The sequence below is a fragment of the Macrobrachium nipponense genome, chromosome 3 (genome assembly GCF_015104395.2).
Source record: "Macrobrachium nipponense isolate FS-2020 chromosome 3, ASM1510439v2, whole genome shotgun sequence".
Classification (NCBI taxonomy): Eukaryota; Metazoa; Arthropoda; class Malacostraca; order Decapoda; family Palaemonidae; genus Macrobrachium; species Macrobrachium nipponense.
In genome coordinates, this window is record NC_087202.1 from 98,141,063 (window position 1) to 98,158,936 (window position 17,874).

Below are 17,874 nucleotides of genomic sequence, written 5' to 3' on the forward strand. Positions count from 1 at the left end.
TTATTCCATTTTTCATAAAAAAAACCTTCAAATATTGATTATTTTGCATTTTTGGAGTTATATTTCTTCCGCCAGATCGGTGTCTTAAGTCCATAACCTTGGAACGTGTGTTGTAAACCCGGAAATAATTTCTGATGAATATAATTGAAAAGTGCAGTAAGCCGAACCCTCCATAAGCTGGGGACTGCCTGTACTTAAGAGTTTTCTGGACCCCTGGCATACCAGTACAGTAGACCCCTGTATTTGCAGGGGATGGGTACCAGCCCTCCCCCCCCCTTCCCGTGAATAGCTAAAATCCACATATCTAAAACTGCTTAGAATTGCCTAGTTTGATAGTTAAAAACACACACACACACAAATGTTTATACCGGAGTATTGTAATAGTACGTATCACAGAGTGCATTTAGTCACAAAAATTATATGAAAATACAGTAATTTGTGAATATTTCTCAGTGAAAAATACTGCGAATAGGTGAATTTTCTGCAAATAATTGGTATAGTATACAGTCCAGAGAAAAGTCTGCGAATTGTGAGACCACAAATGCAGGGGACTTACTGTTATTTATAATTAACGAATGTTTCATAATGCAGTAATATATATAAACCAGCTAATGCTTGTTTTGCTTTGTACAGGTTGAAGATGGGGATATGTGCTTGTTTGATTTAGGAGCTGAGTACTACTGTTACACAAGTGATATAACATGCTCTTTCCCAGCTAATGGAAAGTTTACTGAAGATCAGAAAGCTATATACAATGCAGTATATGCTGCATCACGTGCTGTGATGGCTGCTGTTCGACCAGGTGTTTCTTGGGTTGAAATGCATCGCCTTTCATACCGTGTAATGTTGACCAAACTTAAAGAAGCAGGTATTATCCAGGGAGATGTGGAAGATATGATGAAGGTTGGTATTGCTTTTATGTTGATTAATAATTTTCTATTTTAAAATAATAATTTGTATTTTATCTACATCAAACTTATTATTTATATTAGCCATATTCATGGTGTTCGTGAATATAAGACAGCATTGTTAAAAAAAAAAAAAATGATCAGCTGGCTGGAAAGCTGTGTTACCACCTTACATGCTTCCCAAGGATGTTAGCTTAGTGGAAGGTATGCAGTTCACTTTTTCATTTATTATGTGACAAGAGACACTGTAATCCTAGTCAGGCTAATTTTGTTTTTTCATTACTACAGTAGTATGTGAAGTTTTATTTGACAACATTTGAGATGAATCTTACCAACTGTTTAAGTTAGCTTTTATCTCCACACCTGTCTTCCACCGGAAGCAAATCAACTAAATCACATTATGGAGAAATGATTATTGTGTAACCAGGATGCCTAAATTTGAGGTAGATCAGCATAATGTTTATACCAGCTTTAGAGGTACATTGTGATCTACACATTAGGTGTGAGGAATGCAGGGATTGGCTTGAGGATCTTATGTTTAAAAGTATCAGATATAGGAAAAGAAGGACAGCAGGTAGACTGTGGAAGCAATTAATTAGGTCAGGGCATAAAGCTACCTTTCCTCCCCTTCCTGGTGAGCCTTTGTTTGTTGTTAGCTCTACACAACCTATGGTTTTTTCCTATGCTAGGCCTAATACTAATATAGATAGTACTGACATTTCCTCTGCAGCGCTGACTTGCATTCCCCTTGAGGTTTAGGAAAAGTGTATCAAGAAACTTGAACAGGATGTAAGCCTTATTTTAGAATCTGTTAAAGGCTTGACTGAATTTATGATGGGGAACTGTTCTGAGTCCCCCCCATAGTGAACATTCATTTTGGTGTTCCCCTTTTAGAGAGGTAAGGCGTCGGCGCCCTCGCCCGCATATGGGGTGATGGGATTCTGTGCCTTCTAACTCCTACGTCTCCTTTTCCTTGGGCTCACTTGGAGTCACATTTAACACATTCACCAAAAAATCATTTTGGTAAGCATGTCTTCACACAGTATTTCGACTTCGCCTTCATCAAGAGCTAGTAATGAGGTTGCTAGAACCGATAAGAGTAAGAATTTAGATAGTATAGACTTTTATTCATAATGAGATCTCTGTAGCGGATTATCCTAATTCTTTTACACTGACTCACTCAATTGTTGAACCCATTTCGTCTGCTTCTACATCTCATTTTAAATCTTTCTCCGCTTTTCCTGTCTTCTACTGTTGGAGAGTCTCATGTGGAATCAGCTAATGTCTCTCTTTCTCTTCCTTCTACGTACAGTTCAGTGTTGATGACTCTTCTCCACCTCTCTAAGTCCCGTTTTCTTTGCCGATGAGTATCGCCTCTGCTTCTGCTTTGCCGACTTGTGTCACCTCTAGTAGACAACTGCAGACTACTTCCCCCACAGTCTCTACCGGTACTAAAATCATCTTCGGTTGATGATGCTTATTTCCTTGTGTGTCTCAATCCTATGAAAAGACACACTCATAAGACTGGCAAGGTGCATGGTCTAATGCAGAGGCAGAGACTTTGTCCAATTCTCTGTTTAGAATTATTGAAGTATTGCCTTTTGCAGATTTCATCATATACGTTGTGTATACTGCAAGATGAAATTTCATTAGATTACATGTGACTAGGGTCTCTATGGCTGTCTCGGTTTTGGTAGACACCATTAATAATGCGTATTATATCTGAGTTAGCTTTTAACTAAGAAATAGGCCTAGAAGCAAAATTTCATTTGGTTAAGTGCTAATCTTCATGTATTTAACCCTTTAACGCCGAAGGGGTATAATAAAAATCGTCTCCCGTATGCCGAGGGGGTCTCGGAGTGAGCGCCGAAGCGGAAAAAATATTTTTTTCAAAAATTACCAGTGCGCTTAGTTTTCAAGATTAAGAGTTCATCCTTTTTTTATGTCATTGCCTGAAGTTTAGTATGCAACCATCAGAAATGAAAAAAAATATCATATATAAATAATGTGATATATGATAGCGCAAAAACAAAATTTCATATATAATTGTATTCAAATCGCGTTGTGAGCAAAACAGTTAAAGCTAACGAGTTAATTTTTTTTTCGTTGTATTGTACACTAAATTGCGATCATTTTAGTATATAACACATTGTAAAACAATCAAAGCAACACAGAAAATATTATCACAAAATGATGCATGAATTCGTAATGAGCGGTCATAAAAAAAATTTTTATTTCAAAAATTCACCATAAATCTAAATATTGTTCTAGAGACTTCCAATTTGTTTCAAAATGAAGATAAATGATTGAATATTACTATACTGTAAGAGTTTTAGCTTACAATTGCAGTTTTCGACCATTTCGGACGAGTTAAATTTGACTGAATGTTGAATTTTTTTTATGTATTTTTTTTATAAGCAAATATTTCAAAAATGAGAAAAGCTACAACCTTCAATTATTTTTTGTTGTATTCCACATGAAATTGCGCACATTTCCATAAATAAAACTCTATGAAACGCCTAATATGAAACAGAGCAAATATTACGAGAATGCGACGTATGCATTTCGGAGATTTGTGGCGGAGAATCCGCGTGCGGAGGGAAGGAAAGTTTTATTTAAAAATTCACCATAAATCTAAATATTATGCTAGAGACTTCCAATTTGTTGCAAAATGAAGGTAAATGATTGAATACTACTAGAATATAAGATTTTTAGCTTACAATTTTGTTTTTCGACCATTTCGGTAGAGTCAAAGTTGACCGAAGGTTGAAATTTTGGTACTTATCGTTATTTATATGAAAATATTTCAAAACTGATAAAAGCTACAACCATGGGTTGTTTTTAGTTGTATTCTAAATGAAATTGTGCACTTTTCCATATATAAAACTTTATGTAACGGCTAATTTAAAATGGTGCAAACATTACGACAATCGGACGAAAAAATTTTTGATTTTTTTGGAAGAGTTACTGTGCGGACGTAAGGAAAAAGTTTTTTTCATAAATTCACCATAAATCAAAATATTGTGCTAGACTTCCAATTTGTTGCAAAATGAAGGTAAATGATTGAATATTACTAGAATATAAGAGTTTTAGCTTACAATTGCATTTTTCAACCATTTTGGTAGAGTCAAAGTTGACCGAAGGTTGAATTTTTGGCACTTATCGTTATTTATATGAAAATATCTCAAAACTGATAAAAGCTACAATCATGAATATTTTATTGGTGTATTCTACGTAAAAATGCGCACATTTTCATATATAATACTCCATGTAATGGCTAATTTAAAATGGTGCAAAAATTATGTCAAAGTGACGAAATATCTGAGATGTCACTGATACTTTTTAGTGCGATAAGAAAGAAATTCGCGCTTGCGCGCCTGTTTAACGATTGTAAACAAAACAACGCCTTGATCCGTGAGGTCCCAGTATCCCTCAAGGCGCGTGATTCAAAAGTTTTTGCCTGGTAGGCCTATAAGTATTTTTCCGCGAATTTTTAAAAAAAAAATTGTTATCGACGTACCATACGTCCAATCGGCACCCAACAGACAATTTATGTTGACATTTAATATGTCCAATCGGCGTTAAAGGGTTAATAGGCTTACTAATCTTCATACATTAAATCAGGCTTACCAACCTTATGAATTTTATGAATTCATTATTTCTTATAATTATAATAACCACTTACTACTGCATGCAAGACGCTGGTATAAACAACAGCAAGCAAAAGTTCATTAGTAAGAAATCATTACTATCTCATAATTAACACTCACTTATACTACGTCCAAGAGACTGGTACAAACAACAGCAAGTACTAACATAAACAATCAAATCATGAAATAGCCATTTGCTGATGTCAGTTACAACTGTGTTACAGTTATTGATTTGTTTAAAATTTGCTCATTTCAGTGGTGACTTTCATAAATGAATATAAAATAAATCTGTATTCATCTTTCATGCAATGGAGAGGAAAGTTACGAAAGTATGGCACTAAATTTATGGTTGTAGCTGCAGCTGAAGAAATGAATTTTGTTTAGTAAATGTTTTGAAAGAGGCAAAAGCAATATCTGATACTGGCAAAATCACACCTTAACTTCATTTAATTTACTTCATATAAATAAAGCGAGTTGTAATTAAACCCAGCTTTGAAAATAAAGCGAGTTGTAATTAAACCCAGCTTTGATAATTAAAAAAAAAATTATCTCCAAAAATGCATTTCATTTAGCATATAATGGCTGTGATGATGTCAGTAAAATGCAATCAGCTGATGATTATATGAACGTAAACATTATCAGAATGGAAATGGCACCTGATCACAATGTTCATAAATTATAATATGATAATAGTATGAAAATAATGTAAGAAATATAATTGCACACATTACGTAAAAGAACACTTTTATTAAAATTCTCATTCTTGTTGCAAATGCATTATTTGAATTTGCAAATGGATATCTTTCAGTGTAACAACCTAACCTGGGCCAATAGTTTCTCTCTCTCTCTCTCTCTCTCTCTCTCTCTCTCTCTCTCTCTCTGCATGGCAGTTTAAAGAAAGAAAAGCAGCTGTAAAATATTGAAAGGTGCCAGATCAGATATGGAGCAGGCTAGAATTTTCATAAGGAACTAAGCTTAACGAATGACAGTGATTATTCGTAAGCTTTGTTCTAGTTTTGGTAGCAGTACAGGCAGTCCCCAGTTAACAGTGAACTTTCCATTCCCATTCAAGCTCCGATAACCAAAAATTGTCAGTAACCAGAACATCACTGTAATTATGGTAACAAATTATATTTACAATGCTGTAAGCACTAATTAGTGCCGATAAACCGCTCACTAGCACCAAAAATCAATTACCAATGCTGATAGACTTCCTGTTGGCACTGAAAATCTGGTTAATGACGTCATTAGCCAACCGATGCCGTAAATAACCGGGGAGTGCCTGTACATATGTGGAATGAGCTGGCAAGACTTTGTTAAAATAGGGTTTTTAGGATTGATTTCTGTCATCTGGGGTTTTGTGTGATAGCCCCCCTATATGGAAATTGCAGTGAAAAACTATGTAAATGTTTATTAAATGGTATTGGAGTCAATGTTTTTAAACATATGCAAATATGACAACTAACTTTGTGTTATAGTAATTTCTGTTATCAGCTTGTGGGGACAAGCCATTTCCATACACAGTACTGCACTCTATTTTCAGATATTAATTCATAATACTATGAAGATGTTAGTACTAGATTTGCCCCTGTCATGTACTCTGTATTGGTTCCAGTGCCTGTGTGGTTGTAAAATTGCCTATCACAGTGAACCTAATGTGATAGTTTTCAAATAGCTAGATAGTGCCTGAGCAGCATGGTTGGTATGGTATCAGCGTCCCACCTCGGTGGTCGCGGGTTCGATTCTCGGCCATTCCACTGAGGAGTGAGAGATGTGTATTTCTGGTGATAGAAGTTCACTCTCGACGTGGTTCGGAAGTCCCATTGCTGAATAACCACTGGTTCCATGCAATGTAAAAACACCATACAAACAAACAAATAGCTAGATAATTATATTACAGTCCAACCTCTTAAATCCGGGAACCTTAGGACCAGGCCATAGCCACACCATAGAAAATCCCTGGAATATAGAATTCACCCCTTAAAAATGAAGCCCCTATGTAAACAGTCTAGCCTAGTTGTTGACTTAGCCTACTAATTGGCAAAGTTCATTTTATTACTCATATTTTATATCTTTGTCCTCTTTCTTCATACTGTATAATTTTCTTTAAAATATGTAGTGTACTTTATATAACACATTTAGCCAACATTCCCCAGTTAGCCAAACTGGAAGTCAACTACTGAACTCTTCTCAGAATTTGCAGAGTATTGTCAGTGACTTTCATCTCCTAAATTTACTATCGTCATAATTATCGCTGTTAGTTTCTTCGTCCCTTATTTTGATTGTAGAGGATAATGAGATGACAAAAATAAAGAAGGAATTTTTACTTCTTTCAACGATCACTCAGTGCATATGAGCACCCCATTAAAAAAATGTAAAAGCACACCTGCCATCTATTAGTGAGTAAAATGAGTAGTAAACATTCACTAAGTAAAGGGGAAGAATAGAAAACCTTTTCTAGAATAGATAAAGATTTATGCTTGCGCTTCCTACCTCAAGCATTATCTGATCTCAATGGTTGGCATATTGAATGGGTAAATATACAGCTATATAAAAGATATGGTCAAGACCGTATCACCTAGCTATGCTAGAAAAGGTTCTCGATCCTTCCCCTTTAGTCAGCGAATGTTTAGTGCTCATTTTCCTCTATATGGCAGTGTGTTTTCGTTTACTTTTTTGATGGCGATGTGCAGATGCACTGAGTGAATGCTGAAATTCATTTTTTATGTTGGTTGACAATCAAGGTAAATGACAAAGAAACTAATAGCAATAATAATTATGACGATATTAAATAGTGAACAAAATAGAATATTGAATTGCATGTTGTAGATCAGTATTTGTCAGTACCCTACATGTATAGTTCTGTACTTTTTTTATTATGTATTACTTTATAATACTATATGCTGTCGAGTAGTCCTTCAGTTATCTGGATTAATAGAACCAAGGGCCTGTTGGTTAAAGGCAAAATCCAGATAAGGGCTAGTAAAAAAATCTTACGGGTGTTCAAGGGCTGCCCTCTATCCTTCCTCACCTAATTGCTACTACTACGACAGTTCAGTAGGTAGGTGTTTACCCACAGCCTACCATGGATATATGACCATTAATGTATTTTTTACAGCAACTTTCTTAACAATTGTTACTATATTGTACATATTGCCTTGCGTTATACAAATTATGTGTGTGTGAACTATTGACCTAGCTGTTTTACACTCACAGTATCCTTCCCTCCCCTTGAGGTGGATGGAATGTTGTTGAATGAGTCTGGAGCTTTGACTATTCTAGGTGGAACTTTTGACTCAATGAAACTATTTAGAAACGTAATGAAAGTTTCAGCAAAATGCTTCATGAAAATTAGTCATAAAATCACTGCAACTTGTCTTAGGTTGTTTGTGCTTCCTTTTATAGAATACTGTTCTCCGGTGTGGATGACTGCTTCTGTCAGAGATTTATGCCTTTTAAATAGAGTTACGAAAGCAAAGACAAAGATTTTTTTGCTTCTGTATACGAAAATAATTAAGGTTGCGGAAGGGTGAAGTCCGAGATTCGCCCGGACCACCAAGAACAATTTTAAAACTCGTGCGCCGCCAACTGAGTAGACTCACTACCATCCTCCCGTTCTCCCATTGGTTCCTGATGCTAGTCACCGCTGTAGGATCCTGCTCTCCTATTGGCCAGCATCTGTCCCATCATGCCTGTATGTAAAGGTTCCTTGACCATTTTTTGTGGCAGCATTATCGTAAACACTGGAATTCGTTCGTTCACATATATTTCATTTGTTAACGTAAATTCATGTTAGTGATTTCGCTTTCGTTGTATTGTAAATTACTTTATCATGTTGTGTGTGAACTTAATTACATACATTATTAGCCATGGGTCCCAAGAATGTTGCTGAAGTTCACAGAAAGAAGAGGATGCTTTCTATAGAGAACGAAGATGGAGATAATCAATAAGTGTTAATGTTTTCTGCCATTTGTTAATGTGCTTCGTAAAGTTTAGTGTTAATGTTTTCTGCCATTTTTTAATGTGTTTCGTAAAGTTAAGTGTTCATGTTTTCTGCCTTTTGTCCTCCTCCTCTGTCGCCACTTTCGGAGATCGCCTCACTCAAAAGGTAAGGTTCCACATTTTACTACATAGTACGTACATGTACATACAGTATTTCTTGTACCATGTACACTAATACACTTTATTTACAGGTACGTACTACAATAAAGGTTTGTTAGGTATTGAATGGTCCAAATTGTTGTATTTCATTGTTTATTGGTCAATATAGCTTTATTATAAAATTTACTGTGGTGTTTTTGTAGGGCTTGGAACATAGTTCGAGATATGGAAAAATCAGGTTACAAAGGCCTCTTCGGAACGGATTAATTTCGTATCCTGAGGCACTACTGTAGTAGCAGTTATGACTTGGGCAGGACATCAACGAAGGGTCTCGTTTTATAACTTTTTCATAAGTTGTATTTGAAAAACAGATGATCTCTTGTTTGTAATTTTTTCATAAGTCCTATTTCAACAGAGATCTTTCACAACTACAATTGATCCCTGATCCCCTTAACCTGTTGAGAGCAACCAGATTCAATGAACAGCAGCACTAATATGTGTAAATGTGCCCCACCGTTGAACTTCTCAGTTCTAGAGGTCCTTTATTCCTTGAACTGTTGGACTGAGGAACAACCTCCCAACTGATGTCATATAATTGGAAATTCAGAAATTCAAGTGAAGATCCAATGTACTATGTACTACCCAAATACTATTCTCCTTGAATTTAAATACATTTTTGTCTATTTACTAATTTATTTTTTGTTCTTGAATAAGTGTGATGATCTCTTTATGTATTTCCCTTTACATCCTCTTACTTCCTAGTGAACACCATATTTTTCAGAAGTGTAAATTTAAAGTCATGGTGATTAAGTGACAACATTTATATGATAAAATTAAGTGAGTGGATGTAGACATTGTATGGCTATGGAGCTGTTGTCAAGAGGTCAGAAGGTTCATCTGCTTTATGTGAACTTGGAGCACCCAACATTGAAGGATTTCTCATAGTACAATTTTTTCTATGGTGTTTCTTTTGGTTAATAACTTTTGGAGAGACTTAGGGAAATATTAATGTTATAGATTATGTTGTTAATTCCCCATATCCTAAGTAGCATGAAGGAACACGCTTGAGAATATCCTTAAATCTACCATGGATTTAAGGATATTTTGTTTATTAATATGTCATGTTTAATGTTCAGTGCAAATAATGCAAGCTTACACAACTTTTTATAGCAATTGATGTACTTTTTGTATTAGTTATTGTATCCAAGGAATTATGATAGCTATTTATTGATTTAATGGATAATTGATTACATGAATTCATAACCTAAAGATCTGCAGTAATTAGACTATAAGTTGATTTGATTTGTAAATATTAATATAATATATTCTTGCAACAGGTTAATCTTGGATCAGTGTTCCAGCCCCATGGTTTGGGTCATTTAATGGGATTAGATGTGCATGATGTTGGTGGGTACTTAGAAGGAAATCCAGCCCGCCCAACTGAAGCTGGCTTCCGCTCACTGAGGACAGCCAGACTTTTGGAAGAAAATATGGTTCTTACAATAGAACCTGGATGTTACTTCATTGATCACGTATGTACTAAGTGTGACATTTTTCAAGTTACACAGTGATTATTTTCAGACCTTGTAAGCAATTAGTCTTGTTTTACAGTGGTACAACTAATGTTACATATAGTAAACTACCAATAGCTAAAGTTCTTTTTACTAGTCAGTTAAGAGTAAAATGCATTTAAACAGTTCTTGGTAGACTCGGATTTCATTTGTGATATACACTGCTAAGTAATGAGATTGGAGGTATTAGATTCTCTTCATACAAAATACAGATGTTTGTTTTATGTAAAACCAGACTATCAAAATTGTTTATATGCAAAATAAGGAAATTGTCACATGTCAACCTAAAGCTAGGGTAAGTTGGTGCTTCATTGTAGGTGTATATCTGTCACTAGTTATTTCAGAGGTACATATAATTAACAGCTACCTGTTCATACATTATTATACCTATTTAATTACATTCCCAAGAATCTCTGTCTTTATTCTTGATCGATCATTCATGGCATTTCTTACAAACATCATGCAAGGTACCATAGGAAAACTGCAGTTTTTTCAGGTATACGTATTGTTAAAGTCTTTTATGGCTACTATTCTTAAAGTCAATTTCTTGTCCTAAAATGTGAATTAGTGTTTCCCCAGATATATTATTAACTTTTCCCACAACAGTTATTTAATTCTGTTTTGTAACCTATTAAATGCAGACCCCAGTTATTGGTGTTTCGGTTTTATGGCATTTGTCCAATATATTCATCATAGGGTTTACAGCACTGTTATCTGGTTATTGGCAGCTTAGCTTAAGCACCAGGAGACCCTCATAATATACAAACAAGGAATATGGATCTTTTCCTTGGATCTTTTTTAAAGTTATGCTTTACTTCACTGTATCCAATAATACTGTATGTACTATTCTAATATTACTATTGTGTTATAAAATACAATAGTAATATTAGAATACATACAGTATTATTTGAGATGAATCTTACCTACTGTTAAAGTTAGCCATATCTCCCCACTGATTAGGCGAATCGGCATTCAAACAAAAAATCAAATAACCACGACAATAAACATAAATGTTGTTTTACTTATCTGAGAATCTTTTATTATTGTTATGTTGTTTTGTTTTTAATTTATGGCTGTTCTAGGCAGTAATAAGTGCAACCTTCATTTCCTGAACGTAAACAAAGCATTAGCCGCCATTTGTATTTTGTCAGCTGATAACTCTTCATTTACGATTCACAAAGAATTTGTGTATTTTTTATTCTAATGGTAAAATGATGCTGTAAATTGAAAAACTTATTCATGCAACACATTTAAAGAAAAAAAACATTAGTAAATTATATATTATAGAATAGAAAATTAATCAAAGACTGCTGCCATCGATGCTAGCAAATATTTTATAGAATTCTTCTTCTGTTTTAATGTCATTATATGTTTCATTATAGCTGTTGGTACGTATTTCCATTAGGTAAAGATAGATTAAAGAATAGAAATGAATGGTCATTATGTACATAACTGTTCGGTACTTTCAGTGGTTGAAAAGAGATAAAAATGTATGCTTACTATACTGTGTGCTAGTTAAAAGTGGTTGCTTGCAAGTCTATCAGCACTCGATAGTGTTGACAAAAGTTTTGTAAACAAAACAAGTCAGGAGCTTTTTTTTTCTTTTTATTATAGTTAATTAATAATTGAAATAAGTACAGTGGACCCCCCATATTTGCGTTCTCTAGATTCGCGGACTCGCACATTCACGGATTTCTCTCAGAAACAGTTCCCCGCATTATTCACGGAAAATTCGCCTATTCGCGGTATTTTTCTGAGAAATATCCACAAATTCCTGGGTTTTTTTTATAAATTTCTTCATAAAATGCACTTTTTGTGATGAAACTATTAAAAAAAACCAGGTATAAAAATTTTTAGTGGGGTTTTCTTGAGTTTTAACTAACAAAATAGGAGGTTTTAAGCATTTTTATGGGGGTTCTAACTATTCCGGGGGTGTTTGGTACACATCGTCCACTGTACACACTGAATATTTATGCATTTTCTAAGCATATTCTAAGCTTTTAGCCTCTTAGTTTTAGATGTCGGAATCTTAGACTAGGCTACAGTAGCGACTGCTAACAGCCTAGGCATATTGCCAGAATCAAAACTCAACATAAGGAACATATGCTAAAATCCTAATATATGCAGTAAAAATTCAGTTAAACATTACATGCTGTCAAATATTACTCAAGTATATACAGTGTTTTGCCTTTTTGGAGTCATTTCTTCCGTTGGATCGATGTCATAACCTTAGAACATGCGTCATAAATCTGGAAGAAATTTTTGATGGATATAATTGAAAAGCGTCGCAAACTCGGAATGCCGCAAGCCAAAACTGTCGTAAGCCGGGGACTGCCTGTATAGTGAAAAAATGAAAGAGGATTGATTCTTCTATCAACAAGTATAGCACTGCATATTTAGTCATAAGCTATACAGAACTATATGCAAGTCAGTTTTTAAAGGAGAATAAATATTCTCTGTAGCCAAGTAATGTAGAACAAGAATAGGCCTCTGTGCATCTGTTCATGATCATGCACGTAATTTCAGCTTTAAAATTGGTAAAAAATAGTATTGAACATAGTAATAGAACAAGATAAAACAATAGCAGATTATGCATGTTCATTCATTGGTTACAAATGAATAAAAGCCACTCCTTTGCTGGACATTTCTTATTTTATGTTGCTCTCGGCAAGTATTGCACAGGTCTGCAAGTGCAGGCAGACCTGTGCAGGTATACCACAATTTTAGTGGCAGCCTTTAATCTTCATTCCCCTTCTCAGATGCTTTCAAATTCCTTGATATTTTAACAGTAGGAGTATTGATCATTATCATTTTGCAGATGTATTTTTGTTGGGAAAATTGTAAATGTGTAACATTCTCTACTTTGGTTGTCTTGCCCTATTGATACATTATGGTACATGCACTTTATTCTTGAGGGATATATTCTAAGGATTCAGCATGAGTCCAGATCCTTGAATTTCACTTTCTGTAAGTGGCATTTTATATCTCAAAAGTAAAACATCAAGAATGCATCCATGTTGCTAGTAGAGTGTTGTTTTGAATTGTATGAAGAGGTTCTCAATTTGCAAGTTAAGTATATCTTAGTTTTACCAGACCACTGAGCTGATTAAAGGCGCTGTCACACTAGCGAAATTTCCGTCGACTTTTTCTGAGTTTGTCGTCGACTTTCCAAAGAAGTCGACGTCATTCCGTACTCTGGTTGTCACACACGTCCTTCTTCATAGTATTCATACCGTGGTTGTCGTCGTCAAAACGTAAACAAACCATCTTAGCTGTGACTTTCCGGAATGATAAAACAACTAGCTATGCTTTATAACACAAAGCAACTAGTGGGTCGTGCTTGCATGTGTTTAATGATGCTGCATAGAATTAAAAAAAAGTCTTTGGGTTCGGTCCTGGTTTTTTAAAAAGACGTGAAAAGTTTTATTTAAAAAAATAAGATAGGGTTAGCCTAGGTAGGCTATTCGTAACCTTGTTTACACAACCACAGTCAAACTGTATTATAAATTAAGCTAGAGAAACACTGCAAAAATTTCAAAGATTTTTTTTTTATATTATTTGCTAATGCAAAGATAAAAAATAAAAAATAAATAATAAAAAAAACAATGGGAGCAGACCTTGGTTATATAGTAATCTGATATTCACAATATAGCATGCTTATCTGTATAAAGATCAGCAAGTTCAGGAAAGTTTTCCCTGACTCGCATGGTGATCTCTTAGTAATTTTTCCATTTAAGACCCTTTTTCATAAAACTATCATGCTTATGGTCCCATAAGCATCGTCTCTCCCCCATATCTTCGACCAAAAACTGTTCTGCCAATCTTGTCCACTGTACTAAGGTCTCCATCTTTCATCTGATGACTTGAAATGCGCGCTCTCCGAGATGTAAACAAACAATAAAGTCGACGGTAGCGATGAGTTGAATTCGATCGGTACCGTTTTCAAAATTCGTGACGACGACACCAGAAAGTCATCGTCAAAACATGAAAAGTCGACGTCAAATTCAAAAGTCAACGGAAATTTCGCTAGTGTGACACCGCCTTAACAGCTCTCTTAGGGCTGGCCTGAAGTATTACATATTTTTATGAGGCTAGGAACCAATTGGTTATCTAGCAATGGGAACTACAGCTTATTGTGGGATCTGAACCACATTATATCAAGAAATGAATTTCTATCACCAGGAATAAATTCCTCTGATACTGCGTTGGCAGAGCCAAGACTCAAACTTCGGACCACCCGATTGGTAGGCAAGCACACAAACCACTCATCCAACGAGGAACCATCTCTCTCAGTTTTTAAGAATTAACCTTTAAGCTTTATCTTAATCTCTCTAACATTATCTTTTCTTGATTAACTTAGGATATATTATCTTTTCTTGATTAACTTACAAGAATATCCTAAGGTAATATAGTTAATTTGTAGTGACATTTATGTTTCCAGCTGCTAAATCAGGCCTTGAACAACCCAGAACAAGCTAGATTTTTAGTGCCAGAGGTGATCCAACGTTTCCGTGGTTTTGGAGGCGTGAGAATTGAGGATGATATTGTAGTGACTGCAACTGGCATGGAAGATTTATCAGGAGGCACTATTCCAAGGACGTAAGTTTGAATGCTACCCTTCAGTGTCAGTATCATTTTATAAGTTTTATTCAGGTTTTCATTTAAAAAGTAACCATAACCTAAATAAATTTATCAAACTACACTAGTGTTTACATCTCTTGAAAATTTTTCTCCCAGCAGCATTTGTATTCAGATTAGCTGTATTGGTGAAAGCTTTAATATATAGCATTTATTCATCTTACTTTTTGGATGAAAAATTGTCTATATTCTCATAATTCAAGAAATTGTTTTATTCTTTAAAATTCATTTTAAACTATAGCCACTAAATCTTAATCTCTTAGCATGATAACCAACATTCGTATGAACAGTAACCAAAAGACATGTAGACATTTGCAGTCAAGTTTTAATTGAGTAAATATGAATTGGTAAACACCATTTGTATCTGTCAAATTACATACAGCTTAAGTATACAGAGTAAAAGTGTCATATTGTTAATGAAGGGATGTTCACTGTTTCTGCAAGTTTTGTGGGAAAACAGTTCAGCAAATGAAACGGTTAATGTCTTTAGGGTATTGAATATATATATATATATACTTATATAATATTTATATATATATATATACATATATAATATTTATATATATAGGTATATAATATTTATATATATACATATATATTTATATATATTTATATAGTTTCAAGAGCTCTGCTATACTATTGACAAGAAAAGTGAAGATACAGTTTTCATCATCTTTCGTTCGTCGAATTTCCCATTTGTTTTTACTGGAAAGACATAATCTCGTTAGATTTACTCCAGAATTTGAAAATACATTGCAAATTATATCATATAAGTTAAAACTGCAAAACAAAACCGTTCAGATACTTAAAAACACGATATATGTCCAAAGTAATTGGAATTTCTCAGATGGATTCATTCATAGAGATCTGGTAGATAGAATGTGAATTTCTTATAAAGAAATATGTATCACAACGACAATACAGTGGTACCTCGACATACGAAAGGCTCAACTTATGAAAAACTCGAGATACGAAAGCAAATACGAAAAATTTTACAGCTCTACATACAAAAAGTTTTCAAGATACGAAAGGTCGTTGCTGTAAAGTTCCGAGATTCGCCCGGACCACCGAGAACAATTTTTAAACTCCCGCGCCGCCAACTGAGTTAACTCGCCACCATCCTCCCGCTTTCCCATTGGTTCTTGATGCTAGTCACCCCATAAGATCCTGCTCTCCTATTGGTCAGCATCTACCCCTTGTGCTTTAAGTATTCTATTGGTAAAAGGATGCTGTAAATTGAAAAACTTATTCATGCAATATGATATTGTTATGATACAATAAAGTTTCATACATACTTACCTGGCAGATATATACATAGCTATCGACTCCGTCGTCCCCGACAGAAATTCAAATTTCGCGGCACTCGCTACAGGTAGGTCAGGTGATCTACCGCCCTGCTCTGGGTGGCAGGACTAGGAACTATTCCCGTTTTCTAATCAGATTCTCTCTTCCACCTGTCTCCTGCGGGGAGGCTGGGTGGGTCTTCAATTGTATATATCTGCCAGGTAAGTATGTATGAAACATTTATTGTATCATAACAATATCATTTTCATACATTCAACTTACCTGTCAGATATATACATAGCTGATTGACACCCTTTGGTGGAGGGCAAGAGACAGCTAACTAACTGACTAGACAGGTAAACAACATATGTTGTAGGTATAAATAAACCTTAGTTCCTACCTTATTAGATGGAAGACTTCGTGGTTACTGCCCAGGAGTCTGCTTCATCTCAAGAGCCTTAGCGAGATAGTGATCTGTGGCCAAGAGTTCTCGTGGATCTGTCGATGGGGTCTCTTCCACTTACTCGACAGAACCTAACTGGCGTTTGTCAATGGGAGCACATCCGCTTATATGACAACACGCATTTATTTAAGGAGCACACAACCAATCCCGATCACCCGATCCTAACCCGTGTTAGTTCTAAGATTGCCCAGAGTTATCCCCAAACTCTTAGCAAACAACCACAAACTCGAAACTCATACATACAAAAAATAAAAAATTTTTGTACCCCTCTAATAGTCCAGCTGTCACACGATTTCCAAATGAAGCGAAGTGAAGGCCGCTTTGTGCGACAACTGACACTCCCATGCACCGAAAACACGAGAACACATCCGACAAGAGGGTTACGTACACAATTTAAGGATTGGTGCTTTCTCCTTTACCCAGAACCGTCTGTGCTGACACAAACGGACCTAAAGAAAAACATTTCTCATACGTCACTCGCACGTCTTTTAAATAATGAGATGCAAACACGGAGTTGCATCTCCAATAAGTTGCGTCCAAAATGTTCTTGAGTGACATATTTCTTTGGAACGCCACAGAGGTTGCGATTGCCCTAACTTCGTGGGCTCTCACTCTTAAAAGATTAAAAGAATCATCTGGACAATTCTTATGAGCTTCCAAAAATAACACTTCTAACAAAGAAGGCTAAGGCGTTTTGGACATTGCTCTCTTGGGGTCTTTTACTGAGCACCAAAGACCTTTTTGCGAACCCCCCAACTGCTTCTTCTTGTCCAGATAAAATTTTAGAGCTCTAACTGGGCAAAGGGATCTTTCTGCCTCTCTGCCCACCAAACTAGAAAGTCCTTTCACTTCGAAGCTCCTGGGCCAGGGATTCGAAGGGTTTTCGTTTTTGGCAAGAAAGAGAGACTGAAATGAACAAATTGCAGAGTCTCCTTTGAAGCCAAACTCTTGATTCAAGGGCGTGCAACTCACTGATCCTTTTTGCCGTTGCAGAGACATCAGAAACAAACACTTTCTAGTGATATTACGAAAAGAAATAAGCAGTGTGTAGTGGTTCGAATTCTTCTGAGGGATAGAAATTTAAGAACACATCTAAGTTCCAGCTTGGAACCTTAGGTTCAAGTGACTTTGATGTTTCGAAGGAACGAATGAGGTCGTGCAAATCCTTATCATTCGTTAGATCTAATCCCTTGTTTCTAAAGACTGCTGACAGCATACTCCTGTACCCCTTAATAGTCGGTACCGAGAGATGCGACTTT

At 35.4% G+C, this 17,874-nt stretch overlaps 1 protein-coding gene across 2 annotated transcripts in view; it reads left to right on the forward strand.

Moving 5' to 3' along the window:
* LOC135221905 (xaa-Pro dipeptidase-like) overlaps positions 1 to 17,874 on the forward strand; it is a 511,321-nt gene that overhangs the window by 478,872 nt on the left and 14,575 nt on the right. For both annotated transcript variants that reach the window (XM_064259900.1, XM_064259899.1), the window contains exons 8-10: positions 634 to 903; positions 9,997 to 10,191; positions 14,672 to 14,829. In XM_064259900.1, coding sequence (XP_064115970.1) covers positions 634 to 903; positions 9,997 to 10,191; positions 14,672 to 14,829 — 623 coding nt within the window. The remainder of the gene's footprint in view (positions 1 to 633; positions 904 to 9,996; positions 10,192 to 14,671; positions 14,830 to 17,874) is intronic.